Source organism: Pristiophorus japonicus, chromosome 17, assembly GCF_044704955.1.
Source record: "Pristiophorus japonicus isolate sPriJap1 chromosome 17, sPriJap1.hap1, whole genome shotgun sequence".
Lineage (NCBI taxonomy): Eukaryota > Metazoa > Chordata > Chondrichthyes > Pristiophoridae > Pristiophorus > Pristiophorus japonicus.
In genome coordinates this window covers 32,877,171-32,902,410 of record NC_091993.1, presented here as the reverse complement: position 1 = coordinate 32,902,410, position 25,240 = coordinate 32,877,171, and the positions used below count along the sequence as shown (strand labels likewise).

Below are 25,240 nucleotides of genomic sequence, written 5' to 3'. Positions count from 1 at the left end.
CATTCTTGGATAAATAAACTTTTCAGATTCGCTTCTGCAAATGCTGCTCTGTAACAAGCGTCACAGGGACAAACTCATTTTCCTCCCTCATCTGGACATTGGCTATTTCTTGAGGAAGTCCAGTTGAAATTGAAAACTCATTATTCCAGGGGCTTTCAAGTCAACCGGGAGGTCGAGACGATTTTTCTCACCTGTCCCACTTACATTCTTGCCAACATCAAAATCCCTTTCCAAACATTCAACCTTAACCAGAAAACCCAAACCAATTCACAGATCTGTAGGCAAACTGCCCTGCGACATGCAACAATGTGCATTTATATATAGTGCCTTTACCATAGTATTGGGACCTTTTACTAAGCTAAAGGCACTATATAAATGCAAGTAGCATTTGTTGTAAAATGTCACTTTTTTTTTTAAACGCAGCAAGTTATGATCTGAAATGCACTGCCTGAAAGGGCGGTGGAAGCAGATTCAATCATGGTTTTCAAAAGAGAATTGGATAAATACTTGAAAGACTTGGATTTCTATAGCGCCTGTCACAACCACCGGACGTCTCAAAGCGCTTTACAGCGAATTACGTACTTTTTTTTGGAAGTATAGTCACTGTTGTAAAGTAGGAAACATGGGAGCCAATTTCTGCACAGCAAGCTCCCACAAACAGCAATGTGATACTGATCTGGTTGATGTGATAATGACCAGATAATCTGTTTCTTGTTATGTTGATTGAGGGATAAATATTGGCAAGGATTCCCCTGCTCTTCTTCAAAAGTGTCATAAGAACATAAGAAATAGGAACAGGAGTAGGCCATACGACCCCTATAGCCTGCTCTGCCATTCAATAAGATCATGGCTGATCTGATCATGGGCTCGGCTCCACTTCCCTGCCCGCTCCCCATAACACCTTATCGTTTAAGAAACTGTCTATTTCTGTCTTAAATTTATTCAATGTTCCAGCTTCCGCAGATCTCTGAGGCAGCGAATTCCACAGATTTACAACCCTCAGAGAAGAAATTTCTCCTCATCCGTTTTAAATGGGTGGCCCCTTATTCTAAGATCATGCCCTCTAGTTCTAGTCTCCCCCATCAGTGGAAACATGGCATCTTTTACATCCACTTGAGAAAGCAGATGGGGCCTCAGTTTAACGTCTCATCCGAAAGACGGCACCGCTGACAATGTAGCACTCCCTCAGCACTGCACTGGGAGTGTCAGCCTGGATTTTTGTGTGTTCAAGCCCCTGGAGCGGGGACTTAAACCCGCAGCCTTCTGATTCAGAGGCCAGGGCTGACACATGAAAGGGAAAGATCTGCGGAGCTATGAGCACCAGTTCCAACTGTCACAGGACGGGAGAGTGGAGAGTACCAGTTCAAACTGTCACAGAGAGTGTGTTGGGGAGCACCAGTTCAAACTGTCAGAGGATGGGAGAGTTGGGGAGCACCAGTTCAAACTGTCACAGGAGCATCAAAGGAAGTGGAGTGTGGGAAATTGCATTCCGCTTCCATTGAGGGGTGGCAAGGCCAATTCTGCGGCAGGAGCAGGACTTTCACGCTGGGGGCTAAAATTCCCTGCCCCAGAAGGTTATCACCCCCCAGATGGGAGCCTGTGCGGGGAGGCAGAGGGAAGTTGAGGGGAAACGGGGGCAGGGGATGGAGGGGAGAGTGGTGGAGGTGGGGGGGGGGGGGCGGAGAAACCCAGGGCGGGGGACAGGAGGGGCCACATTGCAGCGGAGGTCTGGGGGGGGGGGGGGCCTGGGGGCTCTGTGCCTCGGTGCAGGGAGTGTTCAGAGTGGGGTGGACAGGTTGACTGCGCAGATGGCAGTTGGTGGATGTGGTGTGGTTGGCGTCGCGGGGGCGTGGCTCCGGGGTGGCCGGGGCTGGGGGCTCGACATCCGGGGGTGTTCGGCATTTGGGAAGGATTCTGACGGGACGGGGCTGGTTGGGTGCAGGGGGAGTGTTCCCGGTGTTGGGAGAGTCCGGAGCTGGGGGGGGGCACGCTTTTGGGATGGGGAGGTAGGCTGTTTGGGGCTGGGATTGGGAGAGACTTCTTCACTCGGGGAGTTGTTGGCCTGTGGGGTTCCCTGCCGTGGAGTGTTGTTGATGACAGTTCATTGGATGTGTTCGGGAGGGAGTTGGATGTGGTCCTTGCGGCTGGGGGGGGGGCGCGGTCGTTGGGTGTGGAAGGTGCTGGGGTCGGTGATCAGCCATGATCTTGTTGAATGGCGGTGCAGGCTCGAAGGGCCGAATGGCCTACTCCTGCACCTATTTTCTATGTTTCTATGAAAGAGTCGGAGTAACTGGAGAGCTGTTGCATATGCTCGATGGGCTGAATAGCCTCCTGAGCCGGGCCATTCTGTGGTCCTGCCACCCGCCTTGGTAGCAGGGGTGGGGCCTGTGTGCTTGCACGCTCTGCTGGCGACGGTTGGACCAGCGGGCTTTAATCTGTGGCGCCGTCTCCAGGCCAGGTCCAAGACCACCCCAACCTCTGTCGTCGAGCTACAGTACGTGGACGACACCTGCGTCTGCGCACATACAGAGGCTGAACTCCAGGACATAATCGATATATTTACTGAGGCGTACAAAAGCATGGGCCTTACGCTAAACATCAGTAAGACAAAGGTCCTCCACCAGCCTGTCCTCGCCACACAGCACTGCCCCCCAGACATCAAGATCCACGGCACGGCCCTGGACACCATGGACCACTTCCCCTATCTCGGGAGCCTCCTATCAACAAGAGCAGGCATCAACGACGAGATCCAACACCGCCTCCAGTGCGCCAGTGCAGCCTTCGGACGCCCGAGGAGAAAAGTGTTCGAAAACCAGGCCTTCAAAACTGTCACCAAGTTCATGATCTACAAGGCTGTAGTAACACCCGCCCTCCTGTATGGCTGAGACGTGGACCATGTACAGTAGACACCTCAAGTCACTGGAGAAATACTACCAACGATGTCTCCGCAAGATCCTGCAAATCCCCTGGGAGGATAGACGCACCAACATTAGCGTCCTCGACCAGGCCAACATCCTCAACATCAAAGCATTTGATCAGCTCCGCTGGACAAGCCACATTGTCCGCATACCCCAAACATGAGACTCCCAAAGCAAGTGCTCTACTTGGAACTCCTTCACGGCAAACGAGCCAAAGGTGGGCAGAGGAAATGTTACAAGGACACCCTCAAAGCCTCCCTGATAAAGTGCGACATCCCCACCAACACCTGGGAGTCCCTGGCCAAAGACCGCCCTAAGTGGAGGAAGTGCATCCAGGAGGGCGCTGAGCACCTCGAGTCTCATGGCTGAGAGCATGCAGAAACCAAGCGCAGGCAACGGAAGGAGCGTGCGACAAACCAGTCCCACCTACCCTTTTCCTCAACCACTGTCTGTCCCACCTGTGACAGAGACTGTAATTCCCGTATTGGACTGTTCAGCCACCGGAGAACTCACTTCAGGAGTGGAAGCAAGTCTTCCTCAATTCCGAGGGACTGCCTATCCCGAGTTTAAAACTTCAATCCGCATTGCTGTGCAACAAGTCTCAATACAGAAACAAATAGAAAAGTCCATTTCTGGAAAAACCTGTGTAAAGTTATTTTTTAAACACAAAAATAAAAAAAACATCCATTGCCTCCACTGCGGGTGGGTGGAAGCAAATTAATATCTTCCGACAAATCAAAACTTATCGAATTACAACAATTTAACGGGAATTTTAATTTTCTTTCTCACCCAACAGATACTAGCTTTTACCTCAGAAACCAAAGCGCGCGCTCCGCCGTCCAACCAATCAGCGCCTCAGACCTATCTGACTCGCCGTACTCAGCCAATCGGAGCCGAGGACTCACCCCACTGTCGCAGTTAACCAATCAGAGTCGAGGACTGACCCGGCTGATATACTCAATCAATCAGAGCCTAGACCTGACCCCGCTGCTTTATTTAACCAATCAACGCCTGGGACCTATCTGACTTGGCGTAGTCAACCAATCAGAGCCTAGGACTGACTCGCCCGCCGTAATCAAAAAATCAGGATTACAGGCTACGGAATGGCCAATTAAAACGAGTTATTCGCGCTACGAACCAATCAGACATGGACTTTTCCTAGCTCAGTGCGTGGGAAATTTGAAGGTGCTGCTCTCTGTGTGGGAGTTGGTGTTTCTGAGTATTTACCTTGTTCTTACTACATTACATTTATTGGTTGTGTAAAGCCCAGCACCTCCTCAACAGGTAATTTATTAACAAGTGCAACAAAAAGAAAAGAAAGATTTGCATTTCCATAGTGTTTTACAGCCAATAAAGTACTTTTGGAGTGTAATCACTGTTGTAATGTGGGAAACGCAGCAACCAATTTGCGCACAGCAAGCTCCCACAAACAGCAATGTGATAATGACCAGATTATCTGTTTTTGTTATGTTGATTGAGGGATAAATATTGGCCCCAGGACATCGGGGAGAACAACCCCGCTCTTCGAAATAGTGCCGTGGGATTTTTTACATCCACCTGAGAGCCTAGGCCTGACCCAGCTCGGTTTAACGTCTCATCCAAAAGATGGCACCTCTGATAGCGCAGCACTCCCTCAGCATTGCACTGGAGTGTCAGCCTAGTTTTATGTGCTCCAGTTCCTGGACTGGGACTTGAACCCACAATCTTCTGACTCAGGCGAGTGTGCTACCCACAGAGCAGGTATTCCAGGAGCTCTGTGCACAATAGGCAAATAGAGTGTCAATTAGGCTTAAAGGAACCACTTTTGCTTCTGAGTTGCATCAGCACAGAAGCAGGGGTCGTTCAGCCCAACTGCCTGCCTCTCTTCCATGGGCGGCTACATTCGCGCCTGGGTATCCCTGGAGATAGAGCACGCGTTGTCTGCTGGCACACTCACAATCTTCCGCGACCAGTGAGCACCGAAGGGACTGGAGTGCATTATCACAACCGGGAACAAAATTGTAATTTGATTTATTAAGTTTCATTTAAAACTTGTTCATTTACAGTCTTTATTGGTTGTGCCCTACATACTTGACTTTTAATTGACAATTGCCAGCATTTTAAAATGTTAGCGTAGAAACAGACCATTCGGCCCAACTGGTCCTCATGTGCTTAACTAGGTTCCCCTTAAATGCATCTATGGTATTTGCCTGAACCCCTCCTTGTGGCAGCGAGTCCCACATTCTCACCACTCTCTGGGTAAATAAGTTTCTCCTGAATTCCCTATTTGATTTATTTGTGACTATCTTATATTTATGACCTCTACTTTTGGCCTCCTCAAGTGGAAACATTTGCTCTACGTCTAATCCATTGAACCCTTTTATTATCAGGTCACCCTCAGCCTTCTCTTTTCTAGAGAAAAGAATACACTTTGTGTTGGAAGGGTTCTGGGTTCAAGCCCTATTTCAGGACTTGAGAATGGCATCAAGGTTGATATTTTAGTGCAGTGCTGAGGGAGTGTTGCATTGATGGATGTGCTAACTTTCAGATGAGATGTTAGGTCCATGTTCAGATGGATGTAAAATATTTTGTAGCACTATTTGAAGAAGGTGTCCTGGCCAACTCGTATCACTCAAATATTACCACTGAAACATTAATGCAAAAACAAGCTACTGACGAAGGAAGGGTCATCGACCTGAAACGTTAACTGCTTCTCTCTCCACAGATGCTGCCTGACCTGCTGATATTTCCAGCATTTTCTGTTTTTATTCCCACTGAAACATTGCTGTGTGCAAATTTACAACAGTAAATTACAACAGTTACAATACAGCGTACTTCAAAAGTAACTCATTGGCTATGAAGTGCTTTGAGGCATTGTGAGGACATGAAAGGTGCTATATAAATGCAACCCCTTTCTTAGATTTGTGCTGTTACTAAGTGTCACAGGAAATATGACAGCATGTGGTATATCCATCTATATTAAAGCCATGTCTCATTTAACTGGTACAGATAAAATGCTGGAAATCTTAAACAAAAAGGGAAAAAGCTGGAAATTCAGCCTAAAACTGTTGACTGTTTTCTCCACAAGTGACTGACTTGCTGTGTGTTTCCAGATGTACTGTTTTTTGTCTCAATTAATTAGAATATGTTTCTTGGCAATAAATGACAATAAAATAAAGTGTTGTACAGTTTGGAAATAGGGAAAGGAAGGTTGAGAGAAAGTAGAATCTACAAAAAATCAGTGTAATGAACGGAGACGTTTAAAAAAAGGTTTCACTGAAATTATTAATGAAGTATAGATGCAGAATTAATTATTAAATTAAAAAAACACCTAGAAAAAGTGGGAGTTAATTTTAGTAGGGTTTTTGACATTCATTTATTAAATTAAACATATAGCTCCAAAATAAATGGTGGAAATAGGGATGGGGAAAAAGAAAAATAACAAATAGTGAGAATATAGAACCGAATTAAATGGAGTGCAAGAAAGAGGAATGTAGGAAAAGTTTATGTACTGCAAGGTTAAATGTAGTGTGAGGGACATCTAAAAAGATGAAAGGGATCCAATAGGAAAAGCAAGTTCATATTAACTCTGGATTTCACTATGAATGAATTAAATAACATGACGTGGGCAAGAATCTCTTGGAATCAGGAGGGGAAACAAAGATGGAGAAAAGGAATGTTACTAATCTTGCATCTGCCTTAGATATTCTCGTGGGTTCAGCAGTGCTGGTCACTCCTGTAAGCGGTCTGAGTGTCTTGTTGTCAGGAGTGTGCCTATACTGCCTACTGATATCGTAACATGGGGGTGTTGTAATAGAACTCTGAATACCCAATGATATCGTAACATGGGGGTGTTGTAATAGGACTCTGAATGCCCACTGATATCGTAACCTGGGGGTGTTGTAATAGGTCTCGAATGCCCAATGATATCGTAATCTGAGGGTGTTGTAATAAGACTCTGAATGCCCACTGATATCGTAACCTGGGGGTGTTGTAATAGGACTCTGAATGCCCAATGATATTACAACCAGGGGTGTAACAATAGGATCTGAGTGCAGCTGCAATTAGTAATTTATTTCTTAAGATACAGAAAGTAGGAAAAGTGTAAAATGTTATTGGGAGCAGGGCTACAATTGCCACAGTTAATTAATTAAATATATCGTAGGGCAGCAGGAAAATGTGTTAAATTAAAGCAGCAACCATTAAAACAGATCCTCAAATTGAAAGGAGCAAAATTAATTAATCTTAAAAATCATGTTGTCATGAAAAAGGCTGCAGATTAATTAAATATATTAAATAGTCAACAGGCGGGAAAAACATAGATTAACTTAAAGCACCAATCATGAAATATAATTGAATTGATGCCTTTGAGGGTAAACTTTGGTGCAATGTATAAAAAAAACCTTCACTTTTTACAGGCAGTTGCAGCAGGTTCTGGTTAAGTGGTGAAGGTAACTGGAAGATGCAAATTCGAAAGAGGTAACAGCACCACCTGGTGTAGGAGGACTGAAGGGTAAGTATAGTGAGGGAGGTGTGAAAATGTGAGCCATTAAAATATAAAGAGGTGCGACTTCAGCTGGTGACCATGTGTTGTGTCACAATATGTGGCGAAAATTGTGACACAGGAAGTGAGTCGGTGTGCGCAATCGTGAGAGTTTTACTAAGATAAAGATAGATTGTATGATTTACAGAGCTAGAGAGAAGCCAGACAGCAGAAATAGTAATTTGCCATAGTTGGATTTTGACATTATGGGGTGAAATGCATCTCGAGCGGTAGAGCAAATGAGAGATAGCAAATCAGCAGCCTGATTAGAAAAGCAAATCGGGCGTGGTGTAAACGGGTGGCCAATTCGATATCGTCCATTTTGTGCTATTGCTCACAAAGAATTCCACCCCTATATTTGTTGTAATATGAAGCCATTTGCTTATGGCGTTCAATGTACCTGAATGTATCTCAGAACTACCGACTACTGAAAGCTTGCTGATTCTCGCTGCCACAGGGAGTGGTTGAGGCGAATAGTATCGATGCATTTAAGGGGAGGCTAGACAAGCATATGGGGGAGAAGGGAATAGAGGGTTATGCTGATAGAATTAGATGAGGAAAGACGGGAGGAGGCTCGAGTGGAGCACAAACACCGGCATGGACTGGTTGGGCCAAATGGCCTGTTTCTGTGCTGTATATCCTGTTTGCACCTTTCATTCCTTTTGATGTAAAAGCAACTTATTTGAAAATTGTCCTCAACAAACAGCTTTGATGAGCTTTCAGATATATATTTGAGAACCTGGTTTCATTGGTCCCAGGAAATCAGAGAACAATGTTTGAAGAGACGAGACTCATCTATTACATCTGACCTTAATCCATTTAAAATGAATAAACCTGCAGACACAAAACCGTTAACTGGTGCAGGTTACAAGATTTAACTCATCTAAGGGCAATCTATTTCCTTCTCAAAGAACACTAAATGATTATATTAATTATGATGAAGCAAATAAATCCCGTTGAAATTTAGACCATTAACCTGACAACCCTGAACAAAGCTCTTAACATCATTCATCCTTAACTCGACATGGTAGATAGATTTGTTCTACTTTAACAGTAGACCAAGAGAACTTTCCAATTTGTGACAGTGTGGTTATTTTCTGTATTGGGGACAGTGGGTGCTGATTTTTCACGAACTCTGGCGGCTCGTTATGACACTCAGGCTGGCACAGGCCTGCCCAAGGCCCCTGTAACTATCTGATCTGAATTCCTCCCTCAAGGCAGCAATGGCTCTGTCTGCTATCATATGACAGCTGTTTCTGTGCATGGATTGTAAATTAACATTACAGCATGGACCTGTTTGGCCTTCAGACTAACCTGTCGATGATTGCCGGTGTTCCGGCCTCTGACAGTCTTCACATACTCAACGTATGACTCATCCCTTAATGGATCAGGTTACATCCGTCTGTGGCCACTATCTCATTTGGAGAGAATGTGTCTCGGATGGGGTTAGACCTGCACTATGCTCTAAGTGTTGATTAGCAACCTCCAGAAGGCAAGATCTTCCAAAGGGGTCAAATTCCGGCATTCTCTAAGTGTTGATGCTCACACTTACATTAATGTTTTCTTTGGTTTGTAAGGGGCTCCTAAAAAAAAAATAACATCTTGTATTTATATAGCGCTTTTAGAAACATAGAAACATAGAAAATAGGTGCAGGAGTAGGCCATTCGGCCCTTCTAGCCTGCACCGCCATTCAATGAGTTCATGGCTGAACATGCAACTTCAGTACCCCATTCCTGCTTTCTCGCCATACCCCTTGATCCCCCTAGTAGTAAGGACTTCATCTAATTCATCTAACTCCTTTTTGAATATATTTAGTGAATTGACTCCTTTTTGAATATATTTAGTGAATTTAGTGAATATATTTATTGAATACAAGTGCCCAATTTAGTAACAATAACAAGAGAATAATAAAGTGATAATAACAAGTGAACATTTCAGAAACAAGTGAACTATTGAGAAGCACTCCCCCCTCCCTACCTGCAGCCACGTTTCCCTCCAGATCCTGTCCCACCCTATGTTCGCACCCCACCCGCCCGTTTTGATCTCCGCAGACCGACACTAAGACGTCGTGCAGAGTGGGACGGCAAGACTTCCTGCCGTGGTGGAGGTAACGGAGCGGAAGCAGAAGCCTCAGGCTCTACTTCCGAGTCAGGAGGAACTGTGTACTCCGTACTTGCTTGTGTGCTTGGGGTCTCGCTGCAAGTGGACACGACACCTTGGAGTGCAGCGCCGTGTCATAGAAACATAGAAAATAGGTGCAGGAAACATAGAAACATAGAAAATAGGTGCAGGAGTAGGCCATTCGGCCCTTCTAGCCTGCACCGCCATTCAATGAGTTCATGGCTGAACATTCAACTTCAGTACCCCATTCCTGCTTTCTCGCCATACCCCTTGATCCCCCTAGCAGTAAGGACCTCATCTAACTCCTTTTTGAATATATTTAGTGAATTGGCCTCAACAACTTTCTGTGGTAGAGAATTCCACAGGTTCACCACTCTCTGGGTGAAGAAGTTCCTCCGCATCTCGGTCCTAAATGGCTTACCCCTTATCCTTAGACTGTGACCCCTGGTTCTGGACTTCCCCAACATTGGGAACATTCTTCCTGCATCTAACCTGTCTAACCCTGTCAGAATTTTATATGTTTCTATGAGGTCCCCTCTCATTCTTCTGAACTCCAGTGAATACAAGCCCAGTTGATCCAGTCTTTCTTGATAGGTCAGTCCCGCCATCCCGGGAATCAGTCTGGTGAACCTTCGCTGCACTCCCTCAATAGCAAGAATGTCCTTCCTCAGGTTAGGAGACCAAAACTGTACACAATACTCCAGGTGTGGCCTCACCAATGCCCTGTACAACTGTAGCAACACCTCCCTGCCCCTGTACTCAAATCCCCTTGCTATGAAGGCCAACATGCCATTTGCTTTCTTAACCGCCTGCTGCACCTGCATGCCAACCTTCAATGACTGATGTACCATGACACCCAGGTCTCTTTGCACCTCCCCTTTTCCTAATCTGTCACCATTCAGATAATAGTCTGTCTCTCTGTTTATATTAAAATGTCCCAATGCGCTTCACAGGAGCAATTATCAAACAAAATTTGTCACCGAGAAACGTAAGGAGATATTGGGGCAGATTAACTTTTTTTACTTCAAGTATTTATCCAGTTCCCTTGTGAAAGTTACTCTTGAATCTGCTCCCACCGCCCTTTCAGGAAGCGCGTTCTAGATCACAACAACTCGCTGCGTAAAGAAAATTCTCCTCATCGCCACCCCCCTCCCCCCATGTTCTTTTCCCAATTACCTTAAATCTGTGTCCCCTGGTTACCGCCCCTCTTGCCAGAGGAAACAGTGTCTCCTTATTTACTCATCAAAACTATTGATGATTTTGAACACCTCTATCAAATCTCTATTTAACCTTCTCTGCTCCAAGGAGAACAACCCCAGCTTCTCCAGTCTCTCCACATAATTGAAGTCCCTCCTCCCTGGTCCTATTCTGGTGTGCAAAATTAAAGCACATGGTATTGGGGGTAATGTATTGACGTGGATAGAGAACTGGTTGGCAAACAGGAAGCAGAGAGTCAGGATAAACAGGTCCTTTTCAGAATGGCAGGCAGTGACTAGTGGGGTGCCGCAGGGCTCAGTGCTGGGACCCAGCTATTTACAATATACATTAATGATTTGGATGAGGGAATTGAGTGTAATATCTCCAAGTTTTCAGATGAAACTAAACTGGGTGGTGGTGTGAGCTGTGAGGAGGATGCTAAGAGGCTGCAGGGTGACTTGGACAGGTTAGGTGAGTGGGCAAACGCGTGGCAGATGCAGTATAATGTGGATAAATGTGAGGTTATCCATTTTGGGGGCAAAAACACGAAAGCAGAATATTATCTGAATGGCGGCAGATTAGGAAAAGGGGAAGTGCAGCGAGACCTGGGTGTCATGGTACATCAGTCATTGAAAGTTGGCATGCAGGTTCAGCAGGCGGTAAAGAAGGCAAATGGTATGTTGGCCTTCATAGCTAGGGGATTTGAGTATAGAAGCAGGGAGGTCTTACTGCAGTTGTACAGGGTCTTAGTGAGGCCTCACCTGGAATATTGTGTTCGGTTTTGGTCTCCTAATCTGAGGAAGGACGTTCTTGCTATTGAGGGAGTGCAACGAAGGTTCACCAGGCTGATTCCCGGGATGGCAGGACTGACATATGAGGAGAGACTGGATCGACTGGGCCTGTATTGACTGGAATTTAGAAGGATGAGAGGGGACCTCATTGAAACATATCAAATTCTGACGGGACTGGACAGGTTAGATGCAGGAAGAATGTTCCCGATGTTGGAAGTCCAGAACCAGGGGACATAGTCTAACGATAAAGGGTAAGCCATTTAGGGCTTCTTCACTCAGAGAGTTGTTAGCCTGTGTAATTCCCTACTGCAGAGAGTTGTTGATGCCAGTTCATTGGATATATTCAAGAGGGAGTTAGATATGGCCCTTATGGCTAAAGAGATCAAGTGGTATGGAGAGAAAGCAGGAAAGGGGTACTGAGATGAATGATCAGCCATGATCTTATTGAATGGTGGTGCAGGCTCGAAGGGCCGAATGGCCTACTCCTGCACCTATTTTCTATGTTGCTGTGTTAAATCTCCCCTGCACCCTCTCTATGACCTTGACATCCTTCCTGGAGTGTGATGCCCAGAATTGAACACAATACTCCAATGTTCTATCAAGGTTTAGCATAAGGTCCTTGCTTTTTTACTCTATGCCTCTGTTTATAAGGCCAAGGATTCTGTGTGCTTTTTTAACAACCTTCTCAACTTGTCCTGTCACCAACAAAGATTTGTGTACATATACCCTGTTTCTATTCCTGCACCCATGTACCATTTAGTTCATATTGCTCCCCGCATTCTTCCTTCCAAGATGTATAATTTCACACTTGTCAGTGTTAAGTTTCATCTGCCATGTGTCTGCCCATTTCAGCCGTCTGTCTCTGTCCTCCTGATGTCTGTTACTATTCTCCTCGCTGTTTACTGCATTTCCGGGTTTTGTTTCGTGTCATCTGCAAACTCTGAAATTGTACCATTTATACCCAACTCCAGGTCATTAACATATACTAAAAAGGGCGGTGGTCCTACCACCGCCCCCTGGGCAACACCGCTGTATATCTCCATTATCAGAGCCATGGGTGAAGGTTGTTTGGTCACCCCTTGGCTGGGAAATGGCATGTGGCTAATGGATCGTCAGTGTGTTGACTATCTGAATGGTTAGTAAATGGGCCTGTAGTTACATAAAGCTCTGAGCATATAATTAAAATGTTTCTAAGTAGACTCTATTCTGAGAATGTTAATGATGCAGACAAAGTATACCTGTACAATTGGTCTGAGTAGTGTCAAAGTACAAGTATTATTAAGTGTTAGTGTTTTGGTTGCCATAGTTACCTGAGTTCACTGCTGCTACAGATTTTTTAAGCATTGCTTATTACCAGTGACAGTCACTGTGATTTTGTGAAATAATAATGTATTCTTTTTGTATTGAGTCACTGCTTCAATTCAATGGAATTGAAACCAATGCAACTGTTTATTTTTATTTTTTAAATGGTATCCCCTTCTCCACTAAAGGCAATGCTCTCCTGGCCGGCCTCCCATCTTCCACCCTCTGTAAATATCATCTAAAACTTCTGCCCCACGTGTCCTAACTCGCACCGAGTCCCGCTCACCCATCACCCCATGTGCTCGCTGCCCCGTGTCCTAACTCGCACCGAGTCCCGCTCACCCATCACCCCCTGTGCTCGTTGCCTTACATTGGCTCCCGGTCCGGCCATCCCAAGATCTCTGCACTCCTGCAATTTTGGTCTTTTCTGCATTCCTGACTTCCTTCACCCCACCGTTTGCGGCCATGCCTTCAGCCGTCTAGGCCTTAAGTCTACTGCATTAAATGCGCTATATCATAGAATCATAGAAATTTACAGCACAGCAGGAGACCATTCGGCCCATCGTGTCCGCTGGCCGACAAAGAGCTATCCAGCCTAATCCCACTTTCCAGCTCTTGGTCCGTAGCCCTGTAGGTTACGGCACTTCAAGTGCACATCCAAGTACTTTTTAAATGTGGTGAGGGTTTCTGCCTCCACCACCCTTTCAGGCAGCGAGTTCCAGACCCCCACCACCCTCTGGGTGAAGTATTTTCCCCTCAAATCCCCTCCAAACCTCCCACCAATTACTTTAAATCTATGCCCCCTGGTTGTTGACCCGTCGGCTAAGAGAAATAGGTCCTTCCTATCCACTCTATCTAGGCACCTTATAATTTTATACACCTCAATAAGGTCTCTCCTCAGCCTCCTTTGTTCCAAAGAAAGCAAACCCAGGTTATCCAATCTTTCCTCACAGCTAATTAAAAATTTAAATCCTCATACAAATGCAAGTTATTGTTGAAGGTTGACTCAGACAGTTGGAGCACACGACAGCCAACCTGCTGACTTTGATTGCTCAACACAGACCTGATCACAATCTGGGATCTTCCTGCCACAACAGCAACAACTTACATTTATATTGCACCTTTAACATAGTAAAGCATCCCAAGGCACTTCACAGGAGTGTTATAAAACAAAATTTGACACCGAGCCACATAAGGAGATATTAGAGCAGAGCAGGTAGGTTTTAAGCAGCATCTTAGAGGAGAGAGTGGTGAGAGGCGGAGAGGTTTAGGGAGGGAATTCCAGAGCTTGGGGCCCAGGCAGCTAAAGGCATGGCCACCAATGGTGGAGCGATTATAATCAGGGATGGGCAAGTGGACAGAATTAGAGGGGTGCAGAGATCTCGAGGGGTTGTGAGGCAGGAGGAGATTACAGAGATAGGGAGGGGCGAGGCCATGGAGGGATTTGAAAACATGGATGAGAATTTTAAAATCGAGGTGTTGCCGGACCGGGAGCCAATGTATGTGTGAGCGGGACTTGGTGCGAGTTAGGCCACAAGCAGCAGAGTTTTGGATACGTAGGGTAGAATATGGGAGGCCAGCAAAGAATGTATTGGAATAATCAAGTCTAGGGGTAACAAAGTGATCTTACCTGCTAAGAAATCAGGTAGCACCTAATTTGTTATTTTCAACAAAATTTTAACAAAAATAGCTTTTAAAAAATTGCGTGTGTTCTAATCGTGAAAATTCTAGTAATTAAATGTTGTCCACTATACTATTAATTCAAAGTTGCTTAATTCAAAATATGGGATAATTTACTTTTATAGCACAACGATGACTTTGAATTATCAGCAACAGGCAATAGTAGAAAGTAATTTAAAACAACAATCCCAGTACACAAATGACTCGCAATTATTGCAAATTTAAGCATTTTAGCCTTCAGAATTTACATTAAAAAAGGCAAAGCAGCAGTATTCTGTGGCCTCAGCCCTTGGGGTCTAACATATAAACATTCTACCGAATTTCCGGGCTCCCTGCCGGTGTATACAGCTTATCTCGTATCTCTCCATCAAACGTTTGTCTAAGCATTTGCCTCACTGTCAGTACGGCTGTGGCTTATTCCACTCATCAATATTTAAAAGTTCTCTCTGCTATTATTGTGATGACACACTATGAATATTAATATTCCCAGAAATATTAATATGCAGTACAAAGTGTTGAAATGTGAGAAGCTGGTCGCTGAATTTGGTTATATTCAAATACAAGTATCCGACTCTAACCCCATCACATTGTCTACTGCCTTGGTTTTATTTATTCCACCTCCGTATCCATCCCCTCCCCCCCCACCCGTTCCCACAGCCCCAGCCCCCCCACCCGTTCCCACAGCCCCAGCCCCCCCCCACCCGTTCCCACAGCCCCGTCCCCCATCCGTTTCCCCCATCCCTCTTCCCCCCCCACCCCTCTTTCCCCCCCACCCCTCTTCTTCCCCCCCACCCCTCTTCTTCCCCCCACCACCCCTCTTCTCCTCTTCTCCCCCCACCACCCCTCTTCTTTCCCCCTCCACCCCTCTTCTCCTCTTCTTCCCCTCCCACCCCTCTTCCTCCCCCCCACCCCTCTTCCCCCACCCCTTTCCCCCCCCACCCCTCTTCCCCCCCCACCCCCACCCCTCTTCGCCCCCACACCCCACCCCTCTTCTTCCCCTCCCCCACCCCTCTTCTTCCCCCCCACCCCTCTTCCCCCACCCCTCTTCTCCCCCCCACCTCCCACCCCTTCCCCCCACCGCTCTTCTCCCACCCCCCACCGCTCTTCTCCCACCCCCCACCCCTCTTCTTCCCCCCCCACCCCTCTTCTTCCCCCCCACCCCTCTTCTTCCCCCCCACCCCTCTTCTTCCCCCCCACCCCTCTTCTTCCCCCCCACCCCTCTTCTTCCCCCCACCCCTCTTCTTTTCCCCCCCCACCCCTCTTCTTCCCCCCCCACCCCTCTCTTCCCCCCCACCCCTCTTCTTCCCCCCCACCCCTCTTCTTCCCCCCCACCCCTCTTCTTCCCCCCCACCCTCTTCTCCCCCCCACCCCTCTTCTTCCATCCCACCCCACTTCTTCCCCCCCCCACTCCTCTTCTTCCCCTCCCACCCCTCTTCTTCGTCCCCACCCTTCTTCCCCCACCCCTCTTCTCCTCTTCTTCCCCTCCCACCCCTCTTCTTCCCCCCCTCCCCCTTTTCTTCCCCCCCACCCCTTTTCTTCCCCCCCACCCCTTTTCTTCCCCCCCACCCCTTTTCCTTCCCCCCCACCCCTTTTCTTCCCCCCCACCCCTTCTTCCGCCCCACCCCTTTTCTTCCGCCACACCCCTTTCTTCCCTCCCCACCCCTCTTCTTCTTCTCCCCACCCCTCTTCTTCTCCCCACCCCTCTTCTTCCCCCCACCCCTCTTCTTCCCCCACCCCTCTTCTTCCCCCCACCCCTCTTCTTCCCCCCCACCCCTCTTCTTCCCCCACCCCTCTTCTTCCCCCCCACCCCTCTTCTCCCCCCCCCCTTCCCCCCCACCCCTCTTCTTCCCCCCCACCCCTCTTCTTCCCCCCCACCCCTCTTCTTCCCCCCCACCCCTCTTCTTCCCCCCCACCCCTCTTCTTCCCCCCCACCACTCTTCTTCCCCCCACCCCTCTTCTTCCCCCCCACCCCTCTTCTTCCCCCCCACCCCTCTTCTTCCCCCCCACCCCTCTTCTTCCCCCCACCCCTCTTCTTCCCCCCACCCCTCTTCCTTCCCCCCCACCCCTCTTCCTCCCCCCACCCCTCTTCCTCCCCCCCACCCCTCTTCTTCCCCCCACCCCTCTTCTTCCCCCCCACCCCTCTTCTTCCCCCCCACCCCTCTTCTTCCCCCCACCCCTCTTCTTCCCCCCCACCCCTCTTCTTCCCCCCCACCCCTCTTCTTCCCCCCACCCCTCTTCTTCCCCCCACCCCTCTTCTCCCCCCCCACCCCTCTTCTTCCCCCCCACCTCTCTTCTTCTTCCCCCCCCACCTTCTCTTCTTCCCCCCCCACCCCTCTTCTCCCCCCCCCACCCTCTTCTTCCCCCCCACCCCTCTTCTTCCCCCCCACCCCTCTTCTTCCCCCCCCAACCCTCTTCTTCCCCCCCACCCCTCTTCTTCCCCCCCACCCCTCTTCTTCCCCCCCACCCCTCTTCTTCCCCCCCCACCCCTCTTCTTCCCCCCCACCCCTCTTCTTCCCCCCCACCCCTCTTCTCCCCCCCACCCCTCTTCTTCCCCCCCACCCCTCTTCTTCCCCCCCACCCCTCTTCTTCCCCCCCACCCCTCTTCTTCCCCCCCACCCCTCTTCTTCCCCCCCACCCCTCTTCTTCCCCCCCACCCCTCTTCTTCCCCCCCACCCCTCTTCTTCCCCCCCACCCCTCTTCTTCCCCCCCACCCCTCTTCTTCCCCCCCACCCCTCTTCTTCCCCCCCACCCCTCTTCTTCCCCCCCACCCCTCTTCTTCCCCCCCCACCCCTCTTCTTCCCCCCCCACCCCTCTTCTTCCCCCCACCCCTCTTCTTCCCCCCCACCCCTCTTCTTCCCCCCCCACCCCTCTTCTTCCCCCCCCACCCCTCTTCTTCCCCCCCCACCCCTCTTCTCCCCCCCACCCCTCTTCTTCCCCCCCACCCCTCTTCTTCCCCCCCCACCCCTCTTCTTCCCCCCCACCCCTCTTCTTCCCCCTCCCACTCCTCTTCTTCCACCCCCACCCCCATTCCTCCCTCACCCCACCCGTTCCCCCTACTCCCCCACCCATTCCCCCATCCATTCCCCCACCCCATTCGTTCCCCTACTCCCCCACCCGTTGCCCCATCCCTCCCCCAGCCGAATCTCATCCCTCCCCCCATCCCTCAGCCCCATTCTGTACTTTAAAGGAGATTACAAGTGGTGTCTTGTTTACCTTCCCAGTGCTGTGTTTGCGTTGGCTCCTCAGATGAGAGTGTGAGTGGCGGAGACGCCTTGATTACTTCCCCCGCCTTGCCTTGTGGGGGCAGAGATTGTCCACCTCCATCTCTGTGCGTGGTTGAGATCTGAAAGAGATTATTGAGAAGTTGGATAGGGTCATCTAAACACGAGGATGAGGTTATAGCGTGAAGATCCTTCAGGGCGTCCTTTCCTCAGTAATTGCTTCATTTCAGAAAAATGAATCCAGCATTCTGTTTCAATCTCATCAATCACTCCTAGTTATGAAGTCGTCGTCTTTGTTATACAGTAGTACGAGCTTTAGGATTAAAACAAATGAAAGGGGAATGTTTTAGGTCTACGAGTCAATCTCCCAATGGCGATGCAGAGGGAGTCGAGACGAAGTGTAGACTTCAGGTGACGTGGGGTTAGAGGGAAGAGGAATAATTGGCCCAAGTCAGACAGACAGACAGTTCTCATTTTTATATTTCCATTATAAATTCTCATGTCAGTATTTATGATGAAAGTATCTATGTCAACTTGTCTTGCTATAATTACATCCTCCCACCAGTATTGGTGCTGCAGTGCCTCCACTGGCGGGAGGATGTAATTACAACGTGACAAGTTTACATAAATGTGGACATAGGAATTCACATTTTATAGTTTTCTACATTACAACAGTGACTACACCTTAAAAATACTTAATTGGCTTTAGCATGACCTGAAATCTTAAAAGGCGCTATGTAAATAAATGCATGTCTGTTTTCTTTCAATACATTCAGTCCTTATTTTTATATTTCCATTATAAATTCTTATGTCCATATTTATGATGAGAGTATCTATGTCAACATGTCACAATGTAATTACATCCTCCCACCAGTAGTGGTGCTGCATTCCCTCCTCTGGTGGGAGGGTGCCATTGCAGTGCGATAAGTTGCCGTCACAGTTTCCATTATAAATGTGTACATAGGAATTTATGATGAAAACATTTGACAAGAAGTGCAGATGTAAATGTTTTAATATATTATAGTTTGGTCTGTAATTCCTGTGCCCTCGATTTGGTTACATCTCACTTCACAGCACCTCACAGGTAAACTGGCGCGCCTTGATGACCCCGAAACGCAGAATGCTAGCGTCCTCCTCGACCGCCTTCTCTCAGTAGCTGAAGAGCTCCTCCCGGAGTCGCAGTGCGGATTTCGTCCCCTACGGGGCACAACGGACATGATTTTTGCAGCGCGACAGCTGCAGGAAAAATGCAGGGAACAGCACCAGCCCTTATACATGGCCTTCTTCGACCTTACAAAGGCCTTTGACACTGTGATCCACGAGGGTCTATGGAGCATCCTCATCCGTTTCAGATGCCCCCAAAAGATCGTCACCATCCTCTGCCTGCTCCATGATGACATACAGGCTGCAATCCTGACCAACGGATCCATTACAGACCCAATCCACGTCCGGACCGGGGTCAAGCAGGGCTGCAACATCGCCCCAGCCCTCTTCTCAATCTTCCTTGCTGCCATGCTCCACCTCACAGTCAACAAGCTCCCCGCTGGAACTAAACTACAGAACCAGTGGGAATCTGTTCAACCTTCGTCGTCTCCAGGCCAGGTCCAAGACCACCCCAACCTCTGTCATCAAGCAACAGTACGTGGACGACGCCTGCGTCTGTGCACATACAGGGGCTGAACTCCAAGTCATAGTCAACGTATTAACTGAGGCGTACGAAAGCATGGGCCTCACGCTACACATCCCTAAGACAAAGGTCCTCCACCAACCTGTCCCCGCCGCACAGCACAGTCCCCCAGGCATCAAGATCCACGTCGTGGCCCTAGACAACGTGGACCATTTCCCATACCTCGGGAGCCTCTTGTCATCAACATCTACTCTTGTTGATGAGATTCAACACCACCTCCAGTGCGCCAGTGCAGCCTTCGGCCGCCTGAGGAAAAGAGGCCCTCAAGTATGCCACCAAGCTCATGGTCTACAGGGCTGTTGTAATACCCGTCCTCCTGTATGGCTCAGAGACATGTATAGTAGACACCTCAAGTCACTGGAGAAATACCACCAGCGATGCTTCCGCAAGATCCTACAAATCCCCTAGGAAGATACCACCATTAGTGTCCTCGACCAGACCAACATCCCCAGCACTGAAGCACTGACCACACTTGATCAGCTCTGCTGGGTAGGCCACATAGTCCGCATGCCAGACACGAGACTTCCAAAGCAAGCGCTCTACTCTGAACTCCTTCTCGGCAAACGAGCCAAAGGTGGGCAGCGGAAACGTTACAAGGACACCCTCAAAGCCTCCCTGATAAAGTGCAACATCCCCACTGACACCTGGGAGTCCCTAGCCAAAGTCCGCCCTAAGTGGAGGAAGTGCATCTGGGAGGGCGCTGAGCTCCTCAAGTCTCGTCGCCGAGAGCATGCAGAAATCAAGCGCAGGCAGCGGAATGAGCGTGCGGCAAACCAGTCCCACCCACCCCTTCCCTCAACGACTATTTGTCCCACCTGTGACAGGGACTGCGGTTCTCGTTTTGGACTGTTCGGCCACCTAAGCACTCATGTTTAGAGTGGAAGCAAGTCTTCCTCGACTCCGAGGGACTGCCTATGATGATGATGACATCTCACCTGAGCCCAGCTGACTTACCAGTCATATTTATTTTGACACTGAGCCACATAAGGAGATATGAGGACAGGTGACCAAAAGCTTAGTAAAAGGGGTAGGTTTTAAGGAGCATCTTAAACAACAGCAACTTGTATTTATATAGCGCTTTAACGTAGTGAAACGTCCCAAGGCGCTTCACAGGAGTATTATGCACTAAAAATTTGACACTGAGCCGCATAAGTAGAAATTAGCGCAGGTGACCAAAAGGGCCAAAGTGGTATGTTTTCAAGAGCATCTTGAAGGAGGAAAGAGAGGCGGAGAGGTTTAGGGAGGGAGTTCCAGAGCTTGGGGCCCAGGCAACAGAAGACATGGCCTCCAATGGTGGAGCGATTACAATCAGGGATGCTCAGGAGGACCAAAAACGATGAGGGGAGAGAAGTGAAAAGGTCTAGGGAGGGATTTCCAGAGCTTCAGGCCTCGTCAGCTGAAGGCACGGCCGCCGATGGTGAAGTGAAGGAAATAATGGGTTGCGCAGGAGGTCAGAATTGGAGGAGTGCAGAGATCTCGGAGGGTTGTAGGGCTGGAGGAGGTTACAGAGATAGGGATGGGGTGAGGCCATGAAAGAATTTGAAAACAAGGATGAGAATTTTAAAATAGCTGGACTGGGAGCCAATGTAGGTCAGCGAGCACAGGGGTAATGGGTGAATGTGACTTGGTGTGAGTTAGGACACGGGCAGCAGTACCAAATTCCATGTGGCAGCTCTGTCCCCTAACCCCTTATTCCTCTTTTCTTCAACCACCTGTCTACTCTATTTTAAATGTTGATAGTGTCTCTGCTTCAGTCACAGCCTTCCAGTCCTCTGTGTAAATCTGCTCCTGACATATAGTGAATTGGGTGTTTCGAAAGTACCTGCCTATCTTGTCATAAGTGCATTTTGCCATTACTGTGAATCTATCACATTTTTCAACCAGCTCATAACTCTTGATGCGATAAGTAAATCAAACAAGCGAGCTTGGTTAGATTATCTATGATGATGAACTTGAGTAATAGAACGTGGAAACTAGCCATTATTACTCATCATACCTGCTATCGGAAGAAGCATTTAATATCCTGACAGCTTCACAGAAGTCCTGAGGGAGCTTCATAATTATTATTTTTTTCTCTTTGTAGTGATCAGTGCAGTGAAGATTTCCGAGTAATCGAATGGAAAACCATGACCTTTCTTGTCAGATTAATGTTGAAGCTACTCCAGGACCAAGCACCCAACGGAGCAGGAAGTTTAACCGTTTAATCTAGTGAAGTGAAGAGGAGAGAAGATTCTGAAATGCTGAAGGGTAAACCAAGGAGCAACCGAATGAAAGATGAGTGAGGCAGTGTGACGAGAGTGAAAGGTGAGAGAGGGGAATCTGGACTGAGACTCACTCAGTGCAAACTCCACAGAAACCTTCTGATATATGAAATCTTGGATTTACTACATAGCCATTTAACTTCAAAAGTAAGCAGTGTAAAAAATATATAAGTAAAAAACAAAGCCAGTCATTTTCACGTAGACTTTCTGTTCTGCAGATGACACCACATTGTGGGGGGATAGTCAATACATGTTGAACCTCCCTCATCCAGAACTCCCCTATCTGGAACCACCCCTCATCCGGAGCCATTCCCAGACACCATGTGGCACATGTGCAGAACTCCGACATGAACAAATTGAAGTCCTTCCTCGTTGCCGACTCCCGCAATCGCTGGCCTGACCCCACCGACGCGCCCCCCCCACCCCCCCAATGATCTCTCTGCTGCATTCCCAGTCCCAAGCCAGCCAGCCCCGATATCCCCTTGCTCAGTACCTGTACCATCCAATTTAACGTGACCACCCCTCATCTGGAAAAATCCCTTATCCAGAACAGGCCAGGTCCCGAGAGTTCTGGATAAGGGAGGTTCAACCTGTACTGAGGAGAACTGCAACAAATTACAGCAGGACATTAATAAACTTGCAGAATGGGCATATAATTGGCAAATTAAATTTAAAACGCATAAATGTGAGGTATTACATTTTGGTAGGAAGAATGGGGAGGTCACTTATTACTTGGAGGGTGTGAGTCTGGGTGGGGTAGAGGAACAAAGGGATCTCGGAGTACAAATACACTAATCACTAAACGTTGCGACACAGGTTAGCAAGGCCATAAAAAAGCAAACCAAGCACTAGGGTTTATTTCTAGAGGGATAGAATTGAAAAGTAGGGAAATTATGCTAAACCTGTATCCAACCTTGGTTAGACCACACTACGTACAGTTCTGGTCACCATATTATAAAAAGGATATGTAGGCACTGGAGAGGGTGCAGAGAAGACTTACAAGGATGATACCAGAAATGCAAGGGTATACATATCAGGAAAGGATGAACAGGCTGGGTCTCTTTTCTCTTGAAAAAAGTCTGAGGGGTGAGCTAATAGAGGTCTTTAAAATGATGAAAGGTTTTGATCGAGTGGATACAGAGAGAATGTTTCCACTTGTGGGGAAGAGCATAACTAGAGGCCATCAATATAAGAAAGTCACCAAGAAATCCAATGGGGAATTCAGAAGAAACTTCTTTACCCAGAGAGTGGTGAGAATGTGGAACTCGCTGCCACTGGGAGTGGTTGAAGCGAATAGTATCGATGCATTTAAGGGGAGGCTAGCCCCAAGGCACTTGGGGAAGGAAACTTGCCATTCTGGCTAATGGGTGACTCCAGTCCCACACGGATGTGGTGATCAGCAAGCCACTCAGTTTTACCAAACCCCAAAATGCAGCAGTTCAGTAAGAAGGCCCACCTCCACCGTCTCTGGGAAACTAGGGACAGACAATAAATGCTGGCCTTGCCAGCGAGAATTAATGCTATCCCATCTTGTTGATATCGGGAGGTTTTATGCCAAGGCGCATTAAGGTTCTACAGAGAATGGGATGGGGTTTGGAGGGGCTGTGTGTCAGGGGTGGGGGCTGTGTGTCGGGGGTAGTGGGTGGGGGGCGGCAGAGAACGATGGAGCTCCATGGAAGTTGTGAGCCAAAAGGGGACAGGAATGGCTGAGCGTTGGGGATACAGAACACTACAGAAATGGAGGTGGGGCCAGTGTCAGCCGTGGCTCAGTGGGCAGCACTCTCGCCTCTGAGTCAGAAGGTTGTGGGTTCAAGTCCCATTCCAGGGACTGGAGCACTTAAATCTAGGCTGACACTCCCACTGCAGTGCTGAGGGAACGCTGCACTGTCGGAGGTTCCATCTTTCGGATGAGATGTTAAGCCAAGGCCCCAACTCACAAGTGGGCGTAAAAGATCCTGTGGCACTATTTTGAAGAAGAGCAGGGGAGTTCTCCCCAGAGTCCTGATCACTATTTATTCCTCAATCAACATAACAAAAAAACAGATTATCTGGTTATTATCACATTGCTATTTGTGGGAGCTAATTGGCTGCTGCGTTTCCAACATTACAACAGTGCCTATACTTCAAAAGTACTTCATTGGCTGTAAAGCGCTTTGAGATGTCCGGTGGTCGTGAAAGGCGCTATATAAATCCAAGTCTTTCTTGGATGGAGAATGAAACAGTTAATTCAGAGACCATGGTCCAGAACTTAAAGAAGGCTAACTTTGAAGGTATGAGGCGTGAATTAGCTGGGATGGATTGGCGAATGATACTTAAGGGGTTGACTGTGGATGGGCAATGGCAGACATTTAGAGACCGCATGGATGAACTACAACAATTGTACATTCCTGTCTGGCATAAAAATAAAAAAGGGAAGGTGGCTCAACCGTGGCTATCAAGGGAAATCAGGGATAGTATTAAAGCCAAGGAAGTGGCATACAAATTGGCCAGAAATAGCAGCGAACCTGGGGACTGGGAGAAATTTAGAACTCAGCAGAGGAGGACAAAGGGTTTGATTAGGGCAGGGAAAATGGAGTATGAGAAGAAGCTTGCAGGGAACATTAAGACGGATTGCAAAAGTTTCTATAGATATGTAAAGAGAAAAAGGTTAGTAAAGACAAACGTAGGTCCCCTGCAGTCAGAATCAGGGGAAGTCATAACGGGGAACAAAGAAATGGCGGACCAATTGAACAAGTACTTTAGTTCGGTATTCACGAAGGAGGACACGAACAACCTTCCGGTTATAAAAGGGGTCGGGGGGTCTAGTAAGGAGGAGGAACTGAGGAAAATCCTTATTAGCCGGGAAATTGTGTTGGGGAAATTGATGGGATTGAAGGCCGATAAATCCCCAGGGCCTGATGGACTGCATCCCAGAGTACTTAAGGAGGCCTTGGAAATAGTGGATGCGTTGACAGTCATTTTCCAACATTCCATTGACTCTGGATCAGTTCCTATAGAGTGGAGGGTAGCCAATGTAACCCCACTTTTTAAAAAAGGAGGGAGAGAGAAAACAGGGAATTATAGACTGGTCAGCCTGACATCGGTAGTGGGTAAAATGATGGAATCAATTATTAAGGATGTCATAGTAGTGCATTTGGAAAGAGGTGACATGATAGGTCCAAGTCAGCATGGATCTGTGAAAGGGAAATCATGCTTGACAAATCTTCTGGAATTTTTTGAGGATGTTTCCAGTAGAGTGGACAAGGGAGAACCAGTTGATGTGGTATATTTGGACTTTCAGAAGGCGTTCGACAAGGTCCCACACAAGAGATTGATGTGCAAAGTTAGAGCACATGGGATTGGGGGTAGTGTACTGACATGGATTGAGAACTGGTTGTCAGACAGGAAGCAAAGAGTAGGAGTAAATGGGTACTTTTCAGAATGGCAGGCAGTGACTAGTGGGGTACCGCAAGGTTCTGTGCTGGGGCCCCAGCTGTTTACACTGTACATTAATGATTTAGATGAGGGGATTAAATGTAGTATCTCCAAATTTGCGGATG

General features: G+C 47.9%; 1 protein-coding gene and 1 long non-coding RNA gene across 6 annotated transcripts in view; one reads left to right on the top strand and one right to left on the bottom strand.

Annotated features, from left to right (window-relative positions):
- Positions 1-3,770, bottom strand: part of tipin (timeless interacting protein) — a 32,860-nt gene extending 29,090 nt beyond the window's left edge. The window contains exon 1 of one of the 5 annotated variants that reach the window (XM_070858596.1): positions 3,729-3,770. Coding sequence is in view for 1 of the 5 variants with exons in the window: in XM_070858594.1 (XP_070714695.1) it covers positions 2,591-2,689 (99 nt within the window). In the remaining 4 variants the exon portion in view is untranslated. The other 4 variants (XM_070858595.1, XM_070858597.1, XM_070858598.1 and 1 more) reach the window with 4 other exon arrangements.
- Positions 3,771-4,118: 348 nt separating this feature from the next.
- On the top strand, positions 4,119-21,738 carry LOC139228156 (uncharacterized). The gene is made up of 3 exons (XR_011587509.1): positions 4,119-4,202; positions 7,316-7,410; positions 21,524-21,738. It is a non-coding gene; the product is annotated as an uncharacterized lncRNA (long non-coding RNA).
- Positions 21,739-25,240: the final 3,502 nt, after the last annotated feature.